Genomic DNA, 25,310 nt, shown 5'->3' with positions numbered 1-25,310 from the left:
GCCCTCTGGTCAAGTAGAACAGAGTTTTTCTTGAAGTTTTTTGCTGCCCTCATTTTGGTAATATTTACTTTTTGCAAATGAGTTACCATATATTCACAACTTTTTTTCTGCATGTTTTGTCCAGAATTTTTGTAGTAATCAGTGGGAATGAAGTTAAATTGGGCTCATTTCTTCCTGGCCAGCACCAGATATCTCCTTTTAAGAAGTAAAATATTAATACCTTTACTATCTCTTTCTTTTTTGTAGATCAAGCCAACTTTTCTCTATACTTTAAAGGAGTTTGTTTGCATGTTACTGCAGCCTATGGTTTTGTTCTTCTATGAACCTTGTAATTATGATAATTAACAGACATGTTTTCAGAGCTCAGTATCCTGAGTTAACTAAGCACTCTGATACTTTTGTAAGCATTTTTTAATGCTGCTTAATGTAAAAAGGAACCTCTCAAGTACTTTCCTATAATTATAGTTCTAAAATCATTGGACTTAGATGATTATTAGTTTTCCTGTCGGAAAACTTTCTATACAAATAGGTTTTAAGAACTTGAAAGTGTATTGAAAATTGCATTGCTTATTTACTGTGGAGCTAAAATTTGAAACCATTATAATTCTTTGGATTTTTAAAACTGTTTTGGAAGACAAACTTTCAGGTGAAAGACCTAAATCTAAATGTGTTGTATTCATAGCTTTCTGGATAATTTTCAAAACTGCTGTTGTCAGGAATGGATTCAACAAAGATGATCCCAGTAATTTTTACCTTCTTCTAAAAATACCACATACTAGATTCTTTAGGAAGGTATAATTTTCTATTTCTTTTTCTGTCATTTTGCTCTATAGTTAAAGAAAATAATAATAAAAGAGAGGCTCTGGCCAGAGCAATTAGGCTAGAAAAAGACATAAAAGGCATCTAAGAAAGAAGAAGTAAAATATGTGGAAAACCCTAAAGACTTCAAAAACTAATAAAATAATTCAGAATATAAAAATCAGTTATATGCTATGAATAGAAGTTAGGAAATTTAAAAGTCAACAAAGACCAAAAATTTAAAAATCAAAACTGGAATCACCTTTAAAAAAAAAAAAGCCAGATTACCTGAATGTTTGATTTGGGGAATACTTTCTACTGTATATAAAGTATGGAAGTACCAGGTAGTCTGAAGGAAAAGCTCTAAGGAATCTTTTCAAAGAGTAAATTAATTCTATAAGATTGAACTTAGTATATTTATGACATGGGAAGGCTACATCTTATACTGATAGAATTTACTGGAATAAATCCTACATGAATATTTATGGAAAGAATCGAACCCATAATGATGGGCTGAACACTCTTGGTTAGTGGCATGAGAAGTATACGACTGATGTGCAGTGTCCACTGATAATACCATTTGTTTACGTACTTTGCATTAGGGAATGTGACATAGAACATCTCTTGTCTCATGAATTACCAGCCAGTGTTCCTTATAAAACAGAAATAATAACCTAGAAGTTCTTACATAAATGAGTTACCATATATTCACAACTTAATATATTTTAAGTAAATAGCTGGGTTTTGAGATTTCAGTTTTTGCTAGATTGAGTTCTATGTCCTAAAGTAGAAGGAAAAATGGTTAGATTAATATTGAATATTTGGATCCATTAACTAATCTGTTTTTATACTTTGCTAGTTGTCATATGATTATAACTCAGGTTTTTTTCTTGGGGCAATTGGTTTTTGGTGTGTGTGTGTGTGTGTGTGTGAATTCCAACAAAACCATAATAATGCCTTATATGAAATTACTACTTATTACCCAATAAGTATTTCATATGTTTACATAAAGTTAAATTCCACTTAATGCTAGTCACACATCTGTTTTCAAAAGCCTTAAACTGTAGTCTACTTATTTCAAGCAATTTGTTATATATTGCTGTTTTTCTTGCCAGAATTTTCCATCAAAGTAAGCATTAACCCCTTCACAACTATAACTTTAGGCATCAAATACTTATACCGGTGATTGCTTAAAAAATGTTGGAACTTTTTCTTTAATTCATCTAAGCATGTGCAGCACATTTTAATGAAATTGTCAGTTTTGGAAGACTCCTTCCTGAAAGTAGTTTTGGTTTGAGGAAATAAAAAATTTACTCAGTACCAATCTGCTTAATAAGTGATCAGTTCATTCAATACCACTTTAGATCAAAAGCTGACGATAACTATACAATAACAATGTGTTCTTAGGATTCGTAAACTTGATTCTGAAGGGAGTGCTAAAAATGGAGTTTTAGGGTTATTTAGATAAACCTTTATCAAGTTAGGTATGGCAGGATCTTGTAATATATTTCTGAACTCTGATACAGTTGTCTCATAAAGTGAAATAATGTTAACTACTTCTGGAAGTTATTGTAATTAGCTTCAAAGCTATAGGCACCCCAGACATAATTGTCTTTAAAAATTACTATGCAGCTCTTCACAAATAATAGTATGACCAACAACCTTTAACAAGTATTGGGGGTTTTCAAGATGGCGAACTAGAGGGTGGCTGCATTTCATGTTGCTCCAGGACTCAGGATTCAAAAGAGGAGATATTGAGAGACTTGGGACCAACTCAAAGCAGCCAGGTGAGTCTCTCCCGTTGGGGAGGCATCCCGGATGGGGCGGTAGTCCCAGAACACAGGGAACTTTGTGAAGTAGAGCTGCCCATCGAGACATCCCTCCCCGCACTGGAGCAGTGAACTTGGACAATTGGGAGCATCGTAGAGGAGGCCGCTCAACACAGTGCTTGGACTCGGAGCAACCACTGGGGCTCCAGGCGGCGGCCCAGAGGAGGAGCTGCGAGGAGAGCTCTTTGGACTCAGAGTGACTGCTTCTGAACACCGGGGGGCTGCCTGGAGGAGGAGGAGCGAGACAGGTCGCTTGGACGCAGAGTGACTTCATCAGAGCTCCAGGCGACTGCTCAGAGGAGGAGGCGAGTGGTGAGTTGGTTGGACTCAAAGTGACCGCTCCTGAACACCGGGGGGCTGCCCGGAGGAGGAGCATGGTGGGTCGCTTGGTCTCAGAGTGGCCTCACCAGAGCTCCAGGTGGCTGCTCGGAGGAGGTGTGCAGCGGGTCACTTGGACTCAGAGCGACTCAGAGCGACCGCTCCTGAACACCCGGGGGGCTACCCGGAGGAGGAGGAGAAACGGGGCGGGTCACTTGGACTCGGAGTGACTGCCCAGGGCTATGGGCAGTTGACGGGAGGAGGAGGCACACAGTGAGTTGCTTGGACTCCTAGTGACCGCACCGGAACACCGGTGGCTGTCCCGAGGAAGAGGTGTGCGGCGGGTCGCTGGGACTCGGAGCGACTGTACGGGGCTCCAGGTGGCTGCTCACAGGAGGGGCCGCATAGCAGCCAGGGTCCAGAGGGTGCAGAGCAGGGTCCCAGGACCTAGGAGGCTTCTTGGTGGAAGAGCCGCACAGAGACACGCTTAGGGGCAGAGCAAAGGTTCCAGAACTGCAGGCAGATTCTCTGACGAGAGGCAGCCTAAGGAGACTCGCCTGCAAAGGGTGAGGCTCCCAGGCCCAGGAGGTAGGTCCAGGCCCCTGGGAACGTTGCAGAGGAAGGCAGCCCAGCCCAGGTGGTAGCTGTAGATTGAGGGGAACCTCTAGGAGGGGAACTGACCAGTGAGACCTCCCCACCGGGTGAGTCTTCCCTGCTGGGTGAGGTTTTCCCACAAGGACGGAAAAACCAGAGACACAGGCCCAAACAGGCCTTGCCTGAGCCCGCAGCCTAGTTCCCCTTTGGATGACCATTGGTCAACAAGTGCAGGCACCTCTGCCCACTCGCAGGGAATATACCCCACCTGAAGGCCACCACCCCTAGAGAGGCAGCTTCCTTGTGGAGCACCGCACTATCAACTTCCTTCAAGACTTCAGCCTACTGAAGGCTAAGAGGGGATATACTAGAAATCTTCAGGGACATTATAAGTCAATAGAGGAAATCTGCACTATCTCAGCGGCCCACTGATACCTGAACAATATGAGAAAACAAGGGAAGAAAGTGCCAAAAACAAATCTAGATGTTACATCAATAAAACCCATTGACAGCATGGCAGAAGAAATGACAGAAAAGGAGTTCAGAATGTACATAATTAAAATGATCAGGGAAGCAAACAATGAGATGAAAGAGCAAATGCAGGCACTGAATGATGAGATGAAAGAGCAAATGCAGGCATTGAATGATCGCCCCAATCGACAGTTAAAAGAGCAAATACAGGAAGCAAAAGATCATTTCAATAAAGAGTTAGAGATATTGAAAAAAAAAAAAACAAACAAACAGAAATCCTTGAAATGAAGGAAACAATAAACCAAATTAAGAACTCCATAGAAAGCATATCCAATAGGATAGAACACCTGGAAGACAGAACCTCAGACATTGAAGACAAAATATTTGACCTTGAAAATAAAGTTGAACAAACATAGAAGATGGTAAGAAATCATGAACAGAATCTATAAGAACTATGGGATATCATGAAAAGGCCAAATTTAAGAATTATTGGGATTGAGGAAGGCTTAGAGAAACAAACCAAAGGAATGAACAATCTATTCAATGAAATAATATCAGAAAATTTCCCACATCTGAAGAATGAAATGGAAAATCAAGTTCAAGAGGCTTATAGGACTCCAAATATACAAAATTACAACAGACCCACACCAAGGCACATTATAATGAAAATACCTAACATACAAAATAAAGACAGAATTTTAAAGGCTGTGAGAGAAAAGAGCCAAATTACATTCAGGGGGAAACCAATACAGATATCAGCAGATTTTTCAATCCAGACCCTAAAACCTAGAAGGGCCTGGAACAACATTTTTCAAGCCCTTAAAGAAAATGGATGCCAACCAAGAATCAATAACCCAGCAAAACTTACCTTCAAATTTGACGATGAAATAAAATCCTTCCATGATAAACAAAAGCTAAAAGAATTTACAAAAAGAAAGCCAGCATTACAGAACATTCTCAGCAAAATATTCCATGAGGAAGAGATGAAAAACAAAGAAGCAAATCAGCAAAGGGAGGAATTATCCTAAAGGAATTGTCAAATAAAGGAGGAACCAAGTCGTGTCAAATAAATAAATAAATAAATAAAATTTAAAAATTGAACCAAATGACTGGGAATACAAATCATATCTCAATAATAACCCTGAATGTTAATGGCCTGAATTCATCAATCAAAAGACATAGACTGGCAGATTGGATTAAAAAGAAAGATCCAACAATATGTTGCCTGCAAGAGACTCACCTCATAGAAAAAGATACCCATAGACTAAAGGTGAAAGGATGGGGAAAAACATACCATGCACATGGACTCAGCAAAAAAGCTGGAGTATCCATCCTCATTTCAGATAATGTGGACTTCAAGCCAAAGTTAGTCAGAAGGGATAAAGAAGGACATTTCATACTGCTTAAGGGAAGCATAAATCAGCAAGATATAACAATCATAAACATCTATGCCCCAAACAGTGGCTCATCCACGTATGTCAAACAAATCCTTCTCAATTTCAGAAACCAAATAGACCATAACACAATAATACTAGGTGATTTTAACACGCCTCTCTCACCACTGGACAGATCTTCCAAACAAAAATTGAACAAAGAAACCATAGATCTCAATAACACAATCAATACTTTAGACTTAACAGACATTTATAGAGTATACCATCCAACCAAGAGCAAATACACTTTCTTCTCAGCAGCACATGGATCCTTCTCTAAAATAGACCATATATTATGCCACAAAGCTAATGTTAGCAAATACAAGAAGATATAGAGACACTACCTTGTATTCTATCAGATCATAATGGATTGAAGTTAGAAATAAACGAAAGAGTAAAAAACAGAAACTACTCTAACACCTGGAGATTAAACAATATGCTATTATATGATGAATGGATAACAGAAGATATTAGGAAGGAAATTAAAAAATTCTTAGAGGTAAATGAGAACAAAGAAACATCATATCAAAATCTCTGAGGCACTATGAAAGCAGTACTTAGAGGAAAATTTATTTCATGGAGCACATTTAATAAAAGAAGTAAAACTCAACAAATAAATGACCTAACACTACAGCTCAAAGCCCTAGAAAAAGAAGAACAGAACAGCACCAAAAGTAGTAGAATATAGGAAATAGTTAAACTCAGAGCTGAAATCAACGAAATTGAAACAAAAGAAACAATACAAAAAATTGACAAAATAAATAGTTGGTTCTTCGAAAAAATAAACAAAATTGATAAACCTTTAGCCACACTAACAAAGAGAAGACGAGAGAAAACCCAAATCACTAAAATTCAGAATGCACAAGGAAATATCACAACAGACACGATTGAAATACAAAACATAATTAGAAGCTATTTTGAAAATCTATACTCCAACAAAATAGAAAATTTTGAAGACATCAACAGGTTTCTAGAGACATATGAATTGCCTAAACTGAACGAGGAGGACATACACAATTTAAATAGACCAATTTCAAGTAATGAAATAGAAGAAGTCATCAAAAGCCTACCAACAAAGAAAAGTCCGGGACCAGATGGGTTCTCAGCCGAGTTCTACAAAACCTTTGAAGAAGATCGCTTTCCAATACTTCTCAAAGTATTCCATAAAATAGAAGAGGAGGGAACCCACCCAAACTCATTCTATGACGCCAATATCATACTGATACCTAAACCAGACAGAGACACATCGAGGAAGGAAAATTTCAGACCAATATCCTTAATGAACATCAACGCAAAAATTCTCAACAAAATTTTAGCAAATCGCATACAAAAACGCATTAAAAAGATAATGCACCATGATCAAGTGGGTTTCATCCCAGGGATGCAAGGTTGGTTCAACATCAGGAAATCAATAAATGTAATTCATCATATCAATAGACTTAAAGTCAAGAATCACATGATTATTTCAATAGATGCAGAAAAAGCATTTGATAAAATACAGTACCCCTTCATGCTCAAAACACTAGAAAAAATAGGGATAGTGGGAACATTCCTTAACATTGTAAAGACCATCTATGCTAAGCCCATGGCTAATATCATTCTAAATGGTGAAAAACTGAAAGCATTCCCCCTAAAAACTGGAACAAGGCAGGGATGCCCTCTTTCACCACTTCTATTCAATATCGTCCTTGAAATTCTAGCCAGAGCAATTAGACGGACCAAAGAAATTAAAGGGATACGAATAGGAAAAGAAGAACTCAAACTATCCCTATTTGCTGATGATATGATTATATGCTTAGAGGGACCAGGAAATTCCACCAGAAAACTTGTAGAACTCATAAATGAATTCAGTAAAGTAGCGGGATATAAGATCAATGCACATAAATCTAATGCATTTTTATGCATAAGTGATGAATCTTTGGAAAGAATAATTAGGAAAACTACCCAATTCACAATAGCCTCGAAAAAAGTAAAATACTTGGGAATCAATCTCACAAAAGAAGTGAAAGACCTCTACAATGAGAACTACAGAACACTAAAGAAAGAAATTAAAGAAAACCTTAGAAGATGGAAAGATCTCCCATGTTCTTGGAAAGGCAGAATTAATATTGTCAAAATGGCCATACTGCCTAAAGTGCCATACAGATTCAATGCAATTCCAATTAAAATCCCAATGACGTACCTTACAGAAATAGAGCAAGCAATTATGAAATTCATCTGGAAGAATAAGAAACCCAGAATAGCTAAAGCAATCCTTAGCAGGAAGAGTGAAACAGGGTATCACAATACCAGATCTTCAACTCTACTACAAAGCAATAGTAACAAAAACGGCATGGTATTGGTACCATAATAGAAAGGTAGATCAATGGTACAGAATAGAGGACACGGACACAAACCAAAATAAATACAATTTTCTCATACTAGACAAAGGGGCCAAAAATATGCAATGGAGAAAAGATAGCCTCTTCAACAAATGGTGCTTGGAGCATTGGAAATCCATATGCAACAGAATGAAACTAAACCCATATCTCTCACCATGCACGAAACTAAACTCAAAATGGACTAAGGACCTCGGAATCAGACCAGAGACCCTGCAGATTATAGAAGAAAAAGTAGATCCAGATCTTCAACATGTCGGCTTAGGACCAGACTTCCTCAACAGGACTCCCATAGCACAAGAAATAAAAGCAAGAATCAATAACTGGGATAGAGTCAAACTATAAAGCTTTCTCTCAGCAAAGGAAACTATCAGCAATGTGAAGAAAGAGCCTACAGAGTGGGAGAAAATCTTTACCAATCATACTTCAGATAGAGCACTAATCTCCAGAATCTATAAAGAACTCAAAAAACTCTACACCAAGAATACAAATAATCCAATCGACAAATGGGCTAAGGAAACGAATAGACACTTCACAGAAGATGATCTACAAGCAATCAACAAACATATGGAAAAATGTTCAACATTTCTAGTAGTGAGAGAAATGCAAATCAAAACCACCCTAAGATTCCACCTCACCCCAATTAGAATGGCGATTATCAAGAATACAAGCAACAACAGGTGTTGGCGAGGATGTGGGGAGAAAGGTACACTCATACATTGCTGGTGGGGCTGCAAATTAGTGCAGCCACTCTGGAAAGCAGTGAAAGCAGTGTGGAGATTCCTTAGAAAACTTGGAATGGAACCACCATTTGACCCAGCTATCCCACTCCTTGGCCTATACCCAAAGGACTTAAAATCAGCATACTACAGAGATACAGCCACATCAATGTTCATAGCTGCTCAATTCACAATAGCCAGATTGTGGAAGCAACCTAGATGTCCTTCAATTGATGAATGGATAAAGAAACTGTGGTATATATATACAATGGAATATTACTCAGCCATAAAGAATGATAAAAATTATGGCATTTGCAGTCAAATGGATGAAATTGGAGAATATCATGCTAAGTGAGATAAGCCAATCTCAAAAAATCAAAGGACGAATGATATTGCTAATGAGTGGATGATGACACATAATGGGGGGAGGGAGGGGTTAGTGTTAGGGTTAGAGTTAGGGTTATGGAGGGAGGCAAGAATGGAGGAAGGAAGGACTGTATAGAGGGAAAAGAGGGGTGGGAGGGGTGGGGGGAAGGGAAAAAATAACAATCAAACAACATTACCCTATGTAAATTTATGATTACACAAATGGTATGCCTTTACACCATGTACAAACAGAGAAACAACATGTATCCCATTTGTTTACAATAAAAAAAAACAAGCATTAACCCTTACTTTTACCTAAACTCTTAGCCTAACCTCTCGCCTAATTTAGCACATACCTTTGTTACTTATTAAGACCAGATTTTATTTGTAAAGAGGCATGTGCACAATTTTCCTGAAACACAGACTAAAAATTTTATTTTATTTCCATTTTAAAATATATTTTTGGCTAGGAGATAATTAAATGCCACAACTTAGGAAATGTCACATTAAAATTTATAGAAGTGAAGGCCAGTTTTTGCCTTCAGCACCCATTTGTTGGGTGTCTACTAGATTTCTGGCTTTAAATTGTTAGAAGTTCAGAAATCTAAGAAGGAGACACAGCCAGTGGAAAATGAATAAGCTAAGTATCAATGGCAGCAGGGTCAAGCAAACTTTTCCTGTAAAGGGCCAGATAATAAATATCTTAGGCTTTCAGCCGTGCGGTTTCTACTCAACTCTGCCATTGTAGCATGAGAGCAGCCATAGATGGTTCATGAACAAATGGGCATGGTTGTGACTCCAATAAAACTTTTATTTATAAAAATTGCACCAGCCCTTGTAGTACAGTTTGTTGATCTCTGAATTCTGGTATAATGAGGTAAGTCTTATGAAAGAAATATCCAGTATGCTGAGTATGTAAGAGGAGAGGAGACAAAGATAAAATCTCAAGGAGGAGGGAGGGGACTTGAGAGTTGAGCATTAAAGAACAGGTGGTCCAGGAGAAGCATCATGAGAAACCCTTGGGTCCATTCACTCAGAGTAGGCAGAGGCTGAGATGGAAGCCCAATTTGTTAAAAAGTGGTTGCCTTATGAAAAGGTATCATTCAGATCCTTTCCAACAATGTCTTTCTAAATACTGAAATTGTAGCTACTAAAATTCTGTGACTTCACATGGTAGCTGCTGCAGCATCTGCTGCTGGTTGTTTTGTTTTGACAGTTCTAGGAGTTGAACCCAGGGGCTGTCTTTGACTAAGCTATACCCCTACCCCTTTTTTTTTCTATAGACAGGGCCTCACTAAGTTGAGGTTTGGCTTGAACTTGTGACCCTCTTGCCTCAGCCTCCTGAGTAGCTGGGGAAATAGGCATGAGCTACTGCACCTGGCTAAGGATCGCTTCTTAATATTATAAATAATAAGAACTAAATCATAGTATTTCATATTAAAATGAAAGCACACTGTCCCTAGAGAAAATCCAATGTTTTACTTCACATTTATTTCACATCCTAAAATGTGAAACTCTGCTGAACTATTTTCCCTACCTACAAAAAAGACCCTACTTGAAAAGTGGAGTCTATCATCTCAGTGTTAGATATCAGAATACTGCATTTTGAGTTTATAGATCTTTTATTGAAATATCACCTACAAAAAAATATAAGTCCCTAGGCATGGTGGTTACATCTGTAGTCCCATCTGCTAGAGAGGGAGACTGAAGCAAGGGGATTGCATAAACCCAGGAGTTTGAGAACAGCTCCCCATCTCAGGGGGGAAAAAAAAAAAAGTATATGCCATACACTTAGGAAAGTACATTTATTGATAGTGTATAACCGAATGATTTTTCACAAATGAAACATACTCATATTACCATTAAGCTACATTTTAATTGTTCACCATCACTAATTCAAGATTCTTAGATCGTTTCTTTCTTATTTTTCCTTTCTGAGCTTCCAGTCAGTTGTTTGACCTATTCTAACAGTAATTTGCTTGGGTTAAAGACAAGGCGGGCACATACAACCTGCCCACCTTTTTCTTTAAGGACCCTCTCACATTCAGCTTCTTTGATGGCTGCTGCAGTGTAGACTTCTAATTTCTGTCCCTTAATCCAAAAATCATCCACTCCTTTCTCTTGTTATTGGCAGTCTAGCCCAGGGATTCTGACTGGCAGGATTCAGCCACCTGCCTGCATAAGAAATAGGCAAACAATGGAAAAGGAAAGATGAATTTCATGCAGTTTGATCAAACTGGGGAGAAGCAACTAGTTTGCTTCTCACCCAGTGCCATAGAAGTGGTTACAGTTGATGGAAGCAAAAGCCAGGAGATATACATATGTAGAGTTAGCTAGCTAGAGAATTTGTCTGTCTTAATTTTCTTGGTGTCAGTCCTCAACAGGCAGCAGTATGGGATACAGAAAAATAGTTACAGCAAGTTGCTTTTGATTTTAATTTCAAAGGGGCCTTTAATTTTTTTGTTTCATTCTGACATTCTTTCTTTACCTACAATAGTGCTTTCACACTGAAGTAACAATTTGGTGATATTGATATCAGTTTAGTGAGTCAAACTTGTGATCTTGACATCAATTTAGTGAGCTGAACTTGTGACTATCATCTAAAAAGAGACCAAGGAGCTGGGTACAGTGGTGCAAAGTTGTAATTCTACCAACTTGAGAAGCTGAGACAGGAAGATTGCAAATTCAAGACCAGCCTCAGCAATTTAATGAGATTCTGTCTCAAAATTAAAAAAAAAAAAAAACTTAAAGGGATGGGGCTGTAACTCAGTAAAGCACCCCCATATTCAATCCTGAGTCAAAAAAAAAAAAAAGAAAGAAAATATAATAGTGCATTGTAAGGTTAAGTATTATTTTGTGAAACTTTTGACTTGGTTTTTATGTATTTATATATTTACTAGATCATGGTATAAATTTTGTTTTTTTACTGAGTCTTAAAAGTTTAAAAAACAAGCTGGGCATGGTAGCACACTCCTGTAATCCCAGCGACTCAGGAGGCTAAAGCAGGAGGATCACAAGTTCAAGGCCAGCCTCAGCAACTTAGCAAGGCCCTGTCTCAAAATAAAAGGGCTGGGTATGTGACTTATTGGTTAAGTGCCCCAGCTTTCAATCCCTAGTACTGGGGGAAAAAAAAAAGTTTAAAAAACTTTGTCATAAATCTCATTTCAGCAATTTTAAATACCACTTAACAGTTTTAAGACTTTCTTAGCTAATATTATGAATTAATGAAATGGAATCTTATTGGCTACAGGAGATCTTTTGTCTCTTGGAAAGTGCAGTCCATCTCATTTTAAGATATCAGTATAACTCAAAGATATTACATACAACAGCCCTCCTTTACCAAATATTAACAAATGGAGTTCAGCAGTATATAAAGGGATAATACATTTGGACCTGATAGCATTTATACCAGGAATGTAGAGTAAGGGTTGAATTAGTATCAAAATCCAGTTCAATTTATTAAATAAGTACAATTGAAAAACCATTTGATTATCCTTAACAGTTGCAGAAATGCATTTAGCAAAATTAAATTTCTGTTCATGAAAAAATTTCTCAACAAAATAAGAAAAATAATTCTATAGCTGAGAAAAGACATGTTCAAATAACATTGGGTTATCTCTTCTCAACCACTTCTGTTTAACTGTGTTGGGATACTGTCTGGATTCTAGCATTCAGTAAGAACAGGAAAATATATAAAAGGCATAAAGATTGAAAAAAGTAAAGCTGTCTGTTTGCAGATGACATGGTCATGTATATAAACATGTTTAAAATTTAAAAGCCTAACATTATCAAATGTTGACAATGATATGGAGCAAGTGGAACCCTCATGCATTGCTGTTGGGTAGGTTAATAGTACAACCACTTTGGAAAACAATTGGACAGTTTTTTAAAGAAAGTTAAACATACATACAACTCATCAGTTCTCTAAGGTGTTACCCACGGGAAAAGAAAAATGTGTCTGCAGGAAGCCTTCTATTGAATGTTCCTATAAGCTTTATTTGTAATAGGTCAAAATTAGAAATGACACAAACATTCATTAACAGGTGAGTGGATAGACAAATGGTGCTAAATGCACACAGTAGGCTACTTAACAGAAACAGGCAAATGAGCTACTGTTATACACAAAGCACACATAATCCTAAAAACTTTATGCTGAGCAAAAGAAGCCTTAATAAAAGAGTGGATGTGTGTTGCAGGACTCCATTGATAGGAAATCCTAGAACAGGGAAAACTGTCTGTGTACAAAAAACAGATTGGTGTTTGCCTAGAGCCAGAAGTGATGATGACATCAGAGGAACACAACAGGGCTTTTTCGGGATAATTTAAATGTTCTATATCTTCACCTTAGTAGTAGTTCCTGGGGATTTTTACATTTGTGGAAATTTATCATGCTTTATTGTATGTAAATTATACCTCAGCAGACTTTCATTTTTTTAAAGAAAGATTTAGACATTTAATTAAAAACCAAGTAAGGAGGAATTGAACATCTAATTGGGGAGGAGGGCAGAAGGTGGATCCCAGTTCTCTAGGCAAACATAAAACAGCCATAAATTTGAAAATAGCAATATTTCCTTTGTCGTTCTCCTCTCAGACAACCCACTCGCCCTTCACTCTTCAGAGTGATTTTTACTTGAGCCTTCCTTTACTTTCATTTATTATAAAGTTGTCTTGCTTGGCTTTTCATGTCTGACTTTAAAATTTTCTTTCACTGGAATACAAGAATCAAGGTTTGGAGCTTCAACTCCCCACTCTCCTGTGACAGAAATACCAAAGAAGGCAGCTTCTACATGAAAATGTTTTTAAGGGAAAAACATTCCTCATTATGATTTATTTTGCTCTAGGGAAACACCACCAAGCCAGTGAAACACAGAATGTGATTGCATCAGACAAAGCAGAAATGTCAGCTGTGCGTGAACATGAGCACAGCCACAACCACACACAGCTGCACGCCTACATCGGTGTGTCCCTCGTACTGGGCTTCGTTTTCATGTTGCTGGTGGACCAGATTGGCAGCTCCCATGTTCATGCTAGTGACGGTGAGTGGCTCCAAGGCTTTCTGGACTCTATAATAAATTTGCAGGTGCCGGGGAACATTTCATTCAGCTGGGGGAGATAGTGAGTTGTAGCATGGCACTAGCAAGTGTTTGTTGATTTATTACCCTGTAAGTCTTAAAGCTGTCACATTTGGTTGAGAGTCTAGGGCAGAGGTTCTTAACCTATTTTATGCTGTGGCCCCTTAGACAATTTAAAGCCTATAGACCTTTTATTAGAATATTGTTTGTAAGTGCAAAAAGCATAGTACTTAAAACTAGAGAAAAAAATCAATTATGTTGAAAAATAGTTACCAAAACTTTGGAACAAATTCATAATGTAGTATTGTGTATCTTCTATCAGTACATTAAATAACAAAATTATACATTTAAATCCTAAGTTAAAAGTTTAATTTAAAATTTTTTTTAAATTTTTTTGTAATACTGAGGATTGAACCCAGGGGTACTCTACCACTGAGCCATCCCCAGCCCTTTTTCTATTTTATTTTGATACAAGTTCTCACTATATTGCCTAGGCTGGCCTCAAATTTGCAGTCCTTCTGTCTCAGCCTCCTGAGTAGCTGGTACAGCACCATGTCCAGCAGTTTAATTTTGGTTTTTAGGATATCAGTATGATAGCTATTGTTGTTTAGCCTGATTAAGAACATTAAACGGTGAGGCAGTCTTTAACACGGCAGCATGTTAAGTTGAACTTCCAGTTAGTTGATTGTGCTTTTTTGTTTTGGTGATTACTAGTGTAGAAAATCCTGGTTCACAAAGTACTTCCTTATGAATGTACTTAAATACATTCTTTCCAAGGAAAGATAAACTTCTCTTAAGGACAGCTAGAATTTGTAAAGACTTTGTGAATTTAATTCCACCCATAGTAACTTTTTTTGTGTGTTAAGATCAATGAATTCATCTTTGGCTAAGTCAGCATCTTTGATATGGTTTATACTAAATAAAAAGGGATTCTGATAATAATTTGACCACCAAAATAAAGAACAATAATGAAGTATAAACCATTGAATAGGAATCTATGAGCTCATCCACATGATAGGTTAAGAGATAAAAGGATAAGAGAGGGTACTTAACTTGTAGTCAATTGCTGAATGCCAATTGGCAAATTTGAAAAAGGTGCTGGAATTAGAAAAACCATCATTTTTTTAACCCTCATTGTAAAGGTTGACTCAAGCAAGAGTCATCAATGAATGTTAAATCTAGGAGGTATATTTTGATTTGCTTATTAGTTACAAAGGGAAAGTAGTAACTAAATGAAGAAATCAAACAATACTTTAACCAGATAATCAAAATAATGTCACTATCATTCTCCTTTTTGATATAACTCAATAAGCTATCAGACAAGCTTCCTTACCAATAACTATAAAGTATAAACTCTGGACAAAATTCATAAACTTATAGCCTTAAAGATTTTGGAGCCAAGCATGGTGGTATATACTTATAATCCCAATGACTTGGTAGAAGGATCATAAGTTCAAGGACAATCTCAGCAATTTAGCAAAACCCTGTCTTAAAATGTAAAATAAAAAGGACTATGTTGTAGCTCAGTGGTAAAGTATCCCTAGGTTCAATCCCTAGTACCAAAAAATAAAAAATAAAAAAGACATTAGTGGGGCTGGGACTGTAGCTTAGTGGCAAAGCGCTTGCCTAGCATGTGCCAGGCACTGGATTTGATCCTCAGCACCACATAAAAATAAACAAATAAAATAAAGACATTCTGTCCATATACAACAACAGAAAATTTTTTTAAAAAGACATTAACGAGTAAACTGAAGCAGGCAACATTCTGGAGGAAAGGAGAGTCAACAATTGGAAAAGGGCAAGTTTGCTGTTTTGATTACTTTTAGCAGTGAGCATCCTGTGAAGCAGCAAAAATTCTAATAGAAAACTCTTTCTGGCCTAAAGAACTAGAGAACAGAATTCAGGACAACCACAGCATTGGGGAAAAAAAAGAATACTAGGAAGGATAGAACAGAGAAATTCATCCCCAAATTCTGTATATATAAGCTGTTCAAGTTTCTGGCCAACCACTGAACTATTCTTACATGGGCAGGCTCCCAGCAACTCAGCTAAAGATCAGAGAACTAAATTGTGATTTGAACAGCTGCCCAAAAGACAGAATTTGCAGCTTGGGCCAAAGCTACTTAAACTGAAACAAAAATTCTTTAGAGGAATATAACAAAATCCAGAGTATCCATGAGATAATACTGACAATGTGTGGTATACAATCCAAAATAAACACTACTAGTGAATAGCAGGTGTACATCCTACTTTAGATGTGGTACCCTGAGAAACCTCACCTACTATTCTATTAATATTCTAGTATTCTATCTAAGAACATAGATTCAGGGAACACATCAGACAAATCTGAAAGAAGGGTTATTCTGTTACGTACAAGAAAGGTGCAAGAACAGAAATGTATTCTCAAAAATGTATTTTCCTAAAATGTCAGTGTTCATAAATTCAATATATAATTCTAGACAGAATCCTTCCTGGAAAGGGGAAATGTCCTGAAGGATGTTATTGGGCAATTGACAGAATATGCAAGAGAAATTATTAAAAATATCAATGTTAAACTTGCTGATTTTATTTAAGATAATATCCTTATTCTCATGAAATACACATTGACATATCTGGGAAATGGAGATTATGATATATGCAATTTACCCTTAAATGGTACAGAAAAGATTTTTGTGTATGAGCAAACATGAACACAAGTGATGAAGCAAGTGGGGAAAAATGTTAAGTAGGTCAAGCTGGAAAGGGGCAAATGGATATATATTTAATTATTCTTACAACTTTTGTGAAAGTTTGAAGTGATTTTCAAATAAAGATTTTTAAAAATCAGAGTGGTGCTGGTAATGTAGCTCAGTGGTAGAGTACATGCTTATTAGCATACAGGAGGTCCTGGCTTCAATCCCCAATATCAAAAAACATAAAACAAAAAGCACCCTTGGTCTAGAAAGGTTTTTAATCTCCTTGTACTTACTATTCCTTATTTTTAAAAAATTTTCGCCATAGGCATGTTTAAAATAAAATATTAGCTGGATGCAATGGTGCATGCCTGTAATCCCAGTGACTTAGACAGGTAAGGCAGGAGGATTGGAAGTTTGAGGCCGGCCTCAGCAATTTAGTGAGACCGTCTCAAAAAAAAAAAAAAGCCTAGGGATATAGCTCGGTGGTAAAGCACCCCTGGACTCAATCCCAAAGATAGATAGATAGATAGATAGATAGATAGATAGATAGATAGATAGATAGATAGATAGATAAAAAATATTGTCTTAAAAAGTTGATTTAGTTTAAAATGGTTTTATTCATGTGCTTTATTTCAAATAGCAAATGAAAAGTGCCCACTGTTGGATGAAATCTGACTTGGCTATGTTACATAGTTGCCCACATGGTCTCTATGATATTTTTCTTGTGTTTCTTGTCAGTTTCCATTTAAAATTTGTAGGCCTACGAGTGTAAGCAAACATGGCCTCTGCAGGGCTGGCACTGAGGACGTGGGCAGCCATTAGAGCCCTGTTGAGCTCCCCAACTCACCACTGTCAGGTTGCAAACAGAGATAGGTGGCATCTGCATAATCCTCAGTGGAAAGTCATCAGACTGACACTGTGTTGTCAAGAAAACGTAAGGCCAGTGTTTTCATGGTGGCAGTATCACATCACCAGGTGAATTGATACCCATGTAGGGCTGGGCAAGAAGCAGTGCCTGTGCACCCAGTGGACACTCTCTACACCAAGAAGTCCACGAACCTAGTCCCAGCTGCTCAAGAGGCTGTGGATCTAATGATTCTACTGGATTTTTGTCCATGTGGTGTCTGCCAAGTCTGAGGGCACCTTTAAACTAGTAGCTGTGCCTTGTAGTCCTGGTTGAGGCCATTGGACAGAGACTGGAATCCAGGTGACAAGAAAAGGTGTTAACAGAAATCAAGGGTTGGGGTGAAAACAAGGCCTTGCAAAGAGGTCTGTTGAATAATGAATCTGGGAAACCTTTGGGAGACTTAACCTGGACCTAAGTAAAGTTAGCCATAGTCATGAATCTGTGCTACTTGCAACAAAAGTTGCTGTGTTTTTGTTAATTTTTTTAAAAAACTGCATAGGTCCAAAAGTGCCCTATAATCCTATACAAATAATTAAATGTAGCATGCCTTTCTTTATTTGTTCTTTTGTTTTACATCTGTAGTCACTGTTTTTGCTGGCCTTTAAGAGTCTGATGATAGTTTTACATATGCTGTGCAGGGTTTTATATATTATTAAATATCAGTAAAATTTAATTCACTAATTAAACTTATGCTAAAGTATAGTCTTTTCCTATAGATTTATAAAAACTGGATTTTGGAGAGGGCTTGTTTCGTTTTGTTTTTGGTCATACTGGGAATTGAACCCTAGGGTGTTCTACCCTTAAGATACATCCTCAGTCTTTTTTATGTTATTTTGTGAAACAGGATCTTGCTAAGTTGCCCAGGCTGCCCTTGAACTTAAAACATCCTCCTGCTTTAGCCTCCAGAGTCATTGAGATTATAGGCATATACCACTGTGCCCACTTCTAAAAATGATGTTTTAATTATAAAGCCTCTAATTTTTATTTAAGGCACTACTTATTTTTTTTAATTATTTTTAGTTGTTGATGGACCTTTATTTTATTCATTTATTTATATGTGGTGCTGAGAATTGAACCCAGTGCCTCACACATGCTAGGCAAGTGCTCTACCACTGAGCTACAACCCCAGTCCCTAAGGTACTACTTATAAAGTACTTTAAGGTACTACTTATATTATATATTTTAAAAGGCCCAAACAAGCTTATCACACAGTAATATGATTGTTCTTCCCATTTTGGGGTGATATTGAAATATTTCTTGTCTCAGAGTGATTAATGGCTTTAGTTTCCCTTCTACTGTTTTTAGAGAATGACAAAATTTATTTATTCTGTTGCTTTACTCAGATACTTCTTCCTTTATAAATCCTTCTGTCTGCAAGTCTTCTCAGGATTAAATGTCTTGAAATTTATTTGACTAATGTTTACATGTCATTTTACTTGGCATTTTTGTGTTCTCATCTTTTAACATCATTATATCATGTAGACATTATTTACTTGCTTGTGTATTTCCTATAATAGTGATAACATCTTCATGAGCTACAGATGAATACTTTTTTTTCACCCTTCAACAAGAGCTTATTAAGCAACTCTTGGGTACCCAGTACTATGCCACATTCTGTGAGACATGTTAAAAAGAGAAAAAAGTAGAAAATGTATTCTTTATTAGTTACAGTCAATCTGGGGGTATAAGACATATTTAAGTGAAAGTAGTCTTCTGTGTCTGAAGTAGCATGTGGATCTGGGCTGCATAGAACCTTAGGTTGGAGCCAGAGGACAGTAGTTGCTTTGAGCTGGAATTAATCTTCTGTCCTTTCTTGAAGGAGGTGGTCTTAGAATTCTGTTTTGGATTGACAAGTTAAATACCTGTCAAGAATTAGAGGTGAGGAGATTCGGGGAAAGGAGAATGAGAATATTTTGTTAGAGAGTGTTAAAGACGTTGGTTTAACTGGTCTGGATAGAGAGAAATATGGTGGCAGCAGTTGGTAAATGGCTTAAGAGTCTACCTAATAGAGCGTTTCGGACAGCTTGAAAAACAGCAGATTCTTCAGAGTATGTGGTGCAGTGATGGCAGTAGGCACAGTGATCCTTGAGCAGGCTACGTAGAAGCTGATCTTTGCCAAAGAGTTCAAAACAGCTAAGACTATTCTAAATTCAGAAGTTCATATGCTTCTGGAGCATCGAAAGCAGCAGAATAAGAATGCAGAGGATGAATAGGATCTCTCAAGAGTCTTCATGAAAACTTTAAATTACACTTCCTGTTTCGGTCGTTTCAAAAATAGAAAGACCAATGCCACTGTTTATAGCTTGCTGCTCCAGATATAAAGTTGCATACATTTGAGTTGGCTTGTTTGGCCAACTTTTGTCCAGAGACTGCTGAGGAGTCCAAGCTCTTATCCCAAGCCTGAAGGGACGGTTTGAACATGAGGAACTGGGGCATATTCTTGAAGATGCCCCGACAAAGTGCAGTTTTTAATATTAATCTCCCAACTTCACTCAGCTGCTCAGGGGAACTATGTCCCCAGCACAACACCATCCTCCCAGGGCCTGGGTCTGCCTTGCACAGAAACTCTATTGCATAAGACATTCGGGCTTCCGTGGAGAGGACAGCCCGTCTTGGTGTGAGTTTACATTGCTGTTTTGAATATGACTATTAGATGATAATGATCATGTAACCTTGGAGCAGCTTTGCAATGACTGCCTAAGCATGCTGCTGGGAAGGGTGAGGTAGGATGTTACAGAAGCCACGCTGTTGACTGTATCATACTGTGGTTTTAGACATTTCATATTTTGATTTCAGTGTGTTCATAATTTTTGAAGCTAAAGTAGAACACAGAAAGCATGTATAGGGAAAGAACAGTCTTACCTAGATGCAAAGGAAGAATTAAGCCAGACCAGTGTCGTTGTTTCAAATTATTAAAGAAAGGGTGAGAGTTCTAATAACTCTGAGAGGACCTTGGCATCCTTGTGCCTAACCCAGGAGACCGGGAGGACGCGTGCTGTGAGAAGCAGTTACCCCTGGCTATGACTACTGTGAGGTGTGCCCTTTAGCACAAAGAGAGACAGATATTTTGCCTTTTTTTCCTTGGGCTGTGTTGCAGACTATGGCTTTGTAATGGCCCCAAAGCACTCGTTGTCACGCTCATATTTAGATTTTTTTTAATTTAATTGGACGTGGTGACACACCTCTGTAGTTCCAGCCATTTGGGAGGCAGAGGCAGGAACACCACTTGAGTACAGGAGTTCAACCCTAGGCAATGTAGTAAGACCTCATCCCAAGAGAAATTGGGGGGCTAGGGATGTAGCTCAGTGGTAGAGTACTCACCTAACATGTGAAAGGCCTTGGTTCCATCCCCATCACCGCAAAAATATTATTTTCTTTCACAGACAGAGTTCAGAGGTTGGAACTCTTTCGAAGTCTTCTTTTATGGGGCATCCAATCCAAACCTCTGGCTTGCTACTTGGCAACAGTTGTCCTGTGATGGGGTTGATTTGGATGGAGGGAGTCTGGCCCTTCCTGAGCCATTGCAGTGAAGTCACTTAACCTAAGGCAGATAGGGAACACTTTAATAGCATCACATTTAGCTGTGATTTTTCTGAAGGGAAATATTCTTGTTTTCTTCACAATTGGAGGTGTTTTTCTTTCTGATACCTTGTATATGACTCCAAAGGAATAGTTGGAGAAAGACTAAAGTTGGTTTTAAAAGTGAAGATAGTTTTGCCAGGTGAGGTGGTGCATACCTGTAATCCCCATGACTCAGGAGGCTGGGGAAAGAGGATCATAAAATTGAGGACAGCCTCAGCAACTTGGTGAGACCCTATCTCAAAAACTTTTTTTAAGCTGGGCACGGTGGCACACACCTGTAATCCCAGTGGCTTCAGAGGCTGAGGTAGGAGGATCATGAGTTCAAAGCCAGCCTCAGCAATGGCGAGATGCTAAGCAACTCAGTGAGACCCTGTCTCTAAATAAAATACAAAATAGGGCTGTCGATGTGACTCAGTGGTGGAGTACCCTGAGTTCAAGCCCTGGTACCCCCAAGAAAGAAGAAAAAATTTTGTAAGTGAGTAGCTCAATAGTAGAATACCTAGCATATGGGAGGCTCTGGGTTCAGTCCCCAGTACTGCAACAGTAACTACAGAAGCCCATGGAATATGTGAATGTTGTAAGATTGTTAGTCTTTCAGACTAACAAGTGTTTAATATGTATTTACCCAACTAATGACAGACATGTGGGATGTGGCAGAGACATGGATGGAAAGCCTAGTAACTCCTCGGCAGAAGTTGAGAGTTTCGACTGTGGTGGAGTGACTGAGAAAAGTCTGAAAGAACTAGAAACGTATCAAGTGGAGAAATGGAGAAAAGACATTCTAGTTTTGTGGTGCTAGGGATTAAATTCAAGTAACTAGTCTACCACTAGACTGTACCTCTGGCTCCTAAATTTATTTTATAAAAATCTCTCTATAAAATAAACATTTCAATAAATAAAACACTATTAAAAATAAAGTTTCACTCTTGCTATAAAAATTTTTAAAAAGCAGGTTCTTAATTATTGAATGCAAAGTAATGTTTTCAAAAGTTGATTCTGACATGAATGTTTGAGATGAATTTGATGACAGGAAAATGAAAGGAAGAGAAAACAGTGGGAGCCTGTTGCATATGTAGGTTTGAGTTGATGAAAATTTGGGTTAGGGGTAGTGGTAATAAAATAGAGAAAGGCAAATGTGACAGATACTATAATGAAGATAAAGTTGCAGGAGACTGGGGAAGATGAAGAGGTAAGCAATGACAAATAGATGGGTCTGGAAAGAAGCAATCAGGTCATAGAGAGCTTTCCATGGAGTGGTGGAGGTTTAAGAAGTGTGAGGAAGTTTGGGCAGTCTGGGGAAACTTCCAGGTGTTTAAAGCAGGAAGAAAGAAGACAGTAGTGAAGCCCATAATCTATGACTCTTAAGAGCTTTCAAAAAAAATTCACCCATCACAGCCCAGTGTTTGAGAAGTTTCTGCCGCACAATGCTTAATGCTGTCTTTCTCATGTTCACTGCAGATCCAGAAACAGGAAGGCCTAGCAGTTCCAAAATCACCACCACACTGGGTCTGGTCGTCCATGCTGCAGGTAGGGTTGGACTGCAGCGGGACCTCTCTCCTTCCTGTCTCAGGGGAAGCCTTAGTGTTTACTGACCCCATTTGCACTCAGTGCTCTTAGGTTGGCCGTCAGGGAAGGGGTTACTTAATGAAGTCCTCCAGCACAAGTATGTGCCCTGGTCTGTCCTGGTGTTGGTTCTGCAAGATAAGAATGGTTTCGCTTTTTTTTTTTTTTTTTTTTTTTTTGGTGGTGCTGGGGATCGAACCCAGGGCCTTGTGCATGCGAGGCAGGCACTCTACCAACTGAGCTATATCCCCAGCCCTCGCTATTTTTTTAATGGATACAAAGAGAAGAATATTTCATGGCATATGAAAATTATATAATTCAAATTAATAAAGTTATATTAGAACACAGCCATGCCTATGTGTTTACGTATTTTCTGTGGCAATTTTTGCACAACACTGACAGGGTTGAGTAGCTACAAGAGACTAAATAACCAGCAAAGCCTAAAATATTTACTCTCTGACCCTTTCGGAAGTTTGCTGACCTCTGCCCTAGGATCTTATCTGAAAAAGAGCCTTGAAACTATTGTACTGAATAGCCCTACTGAACAGTGTATACCCAAAGTGCCAGTGTAGGCAGAGGTGGTAAGTGGAATGCAGAAGTCACAGCATTGCTACTGGGCATGCTTCAGAACCCTAACCCAAACCTAGTCCTAGCAGTAGGATTCTGTCAAATACAAATGCCGGCTTATGAAAGGTGGCACCCTATATTATCTGGGCGTTTCTGGCATGACGTGCTTTTCTAACAAAATTCACCTATTAGCCAATATATTCATTACGTATAAATCATCTAGGTCAAAGCCAAAGGTCTTTATAAGATGAAGGGTGCCTCCTTTGAAATTCTTCCATTTTCGTTATTGCAATTTGATTAAGCAGTGGATTTTTGAGCTTCATACTACTCTCATTAACAATCACAAAAATAACAGATAGTGAATACTGTGGGCCAGAAGCTAAGCTTTCTACATATATTCTTTCATTTAATTTTGTAAAAATCCTAAGAAATACATGCTTTATTGAACTCTTTTTTTCTTCCAAAAATAAAAAAGCAGTAATTTCATCAATGTTTATTCTGATCCTTAACATACATTCAATTTACAGTTGAATTTTTTTCCTCTTATCACTGAAAAAATTCCCAATTCAAAAATTTCAAGTATCTGACATAAAAAAAGAACTTAAAGCATTAGCAGTCAAAAGATGAGAAGGCTAAAAAAAGGTTAAGTAAACCTTCCCAGAGTCAAATCCAGCTCTTCCTGACTAAAGCCCACACACTCAGCCTCTACCCTGTTGTCCATGTTGTTTATGGCATTTTATGTTTCATTGTTTCCAAATTTAGCTGATGGTGTTGCTTTGGGAGCAGCAGCTTCTACTTCACAGACTAGTGTCCAGTTAATTGTGTTTGTGGCAATAATGCTACATAAGGTAAGCCAAGGTTTGAAACTGAATAGATGCATAATTAAAATTTCTCTTAAGTCTTTATGTTTTGCTAGAGTGGGAAAATGTTTTTTAGTTAGTTTCCTAACTTAAAACATTTTTTTAGTTTCCTAACTAAATATTTTTTGAGTTAGTTTCATTTTGCAGAATTGAATAAATCTATTTATAGTTCTCTTTTTGCTACCATTTTTTAAAAGTCTTACTTATGGGGCTTTATGTTTTTGTGACCATATACACAAACTGTTAAATTCTCTAGGGATCTCTGTATTTCATAGACTTTTGTTCATAAATATTTTTATTTTTTTGATTATAGAATCTTTACTTAGCTTAGAATGTTAACTTCTAAAAGGCATAACTCAGTCTTAGTACTCTGCCTGGACTTTTGGTAAGAAACTTCCTAGACAATGGCAATATCCTTTTTATTTATTTATTTGTTTGTTTGTTTGTTTATTTATTTATTTATTTATTTATTTTTGTATTGAGGATTGAACCCAGGGGCTTTACTCCTGAGCTATATTCCCAACCCTTTTTATTTTTTATTTGAGACAGGATTTCTCTAAGTTGCTACAGTCTGGCTGAGTTGTGAGGCTGGTTTTGAACTTGGAATCCTCCTGCCTCAGACTCCTGAGTGACTGGTATTACAGGCTTGCACCACCTCACCCATCTGTAAATTTTTTTTTTTTTTTTTTATGGTATTGGGGATTGAAACCCAGGGGTGCTTTACCACTGAGCAATATTCTCAGCTTTTTAAATTTTTTATGTTGAAACAAAATCTAAGTTACTTAAGGCCTTACTAAATTGCTAAAACTGGCCTTGAACTTGCAATACCTCAGCCTCCTGAGTCGCTGGGATTATAGATCTGTGCCACTGTGCCCAACTGACATGTACTTTTTGATGGAGAACCAATCTACAATTCTAGAATGATGATAAGGGGTAATTTCTCATTTCTAGGCACCAGCAGCTTTTGGATTGGTTTCCTTCTTAATGCATGCTGGTCTGGAGCGGAATCGAATCAGAAAGCACTTGCTGGTCTTTGCACTGGCAGCACCAGTTATGTCCATGGTGACATACTTAGGCCTAAGTAAGGTAAGTTTTACCATTCCTAGCTTTTCTAGACAAGTGTCTGGTTCCTTGTGATCTACTAGAAACTTATGGTCTCTTACATCAAAATTTTCAAA

At 37.7% G+C, this 25,310-nt stretch overlaps 1 protein-coding gene and 1 long non-coding RNA gene across 2 annotated transcripts in view; both read left to right on the top strand.

Moving 5' to 3' along the window:
- Positions 1-25,310, top strand: part of SLC39A9 (solute carrier family 39 member 9) — a 54,341-nt gene that overhangs the window by 22,553 nt on the left and 6,478 nt on the right. The window contains exons 3-6 of the mRNA XM_079127131.1: positions 13,748-13,942; positions 22,601-22,669; positions 24,035-24,120; positions 25,084-25,218. Coding sequence (XP_078983257.1) covers positions 13,748-13,942; positions 22,601-22,669; positions 24,035-24,120; positions 25,084-25,218 — 485 coding nt within the window. The remainder of the gene's footprint in view (positions 1-13,747; positions 13,943-22,600; positions 22,670-24,034; positions 24,121-25,083; positions 25,219-25,310) is intronic.
- Positions 22,676-23,052, top strand: LOC306654002. The gene is made up of 2 exons (XR_013761856.1): positions 22,676-22,852; positions 22,959-23,052. It is a non-coding gene; the product is annotated as an uncharacterized lncRNA (long non-coding RNA).

Source organism: Sciurus vulgaris, assembly GCF_902686455.1.
Source record: "Sciurus vulgaris genome assembly, chromosome: 2".
NCBI classification, from domain to species: Eukaryota; Metazoa; Chordata; class Mammalia; order Rodentia; family Sciuridae; genus Sciurus; species Sciurus vulgaris.
The sequence above is the reverse complement of the archived record's forward strand: the minus strand, read 5'-3'. Positions and strand labels throughout refer to the sequence as shown.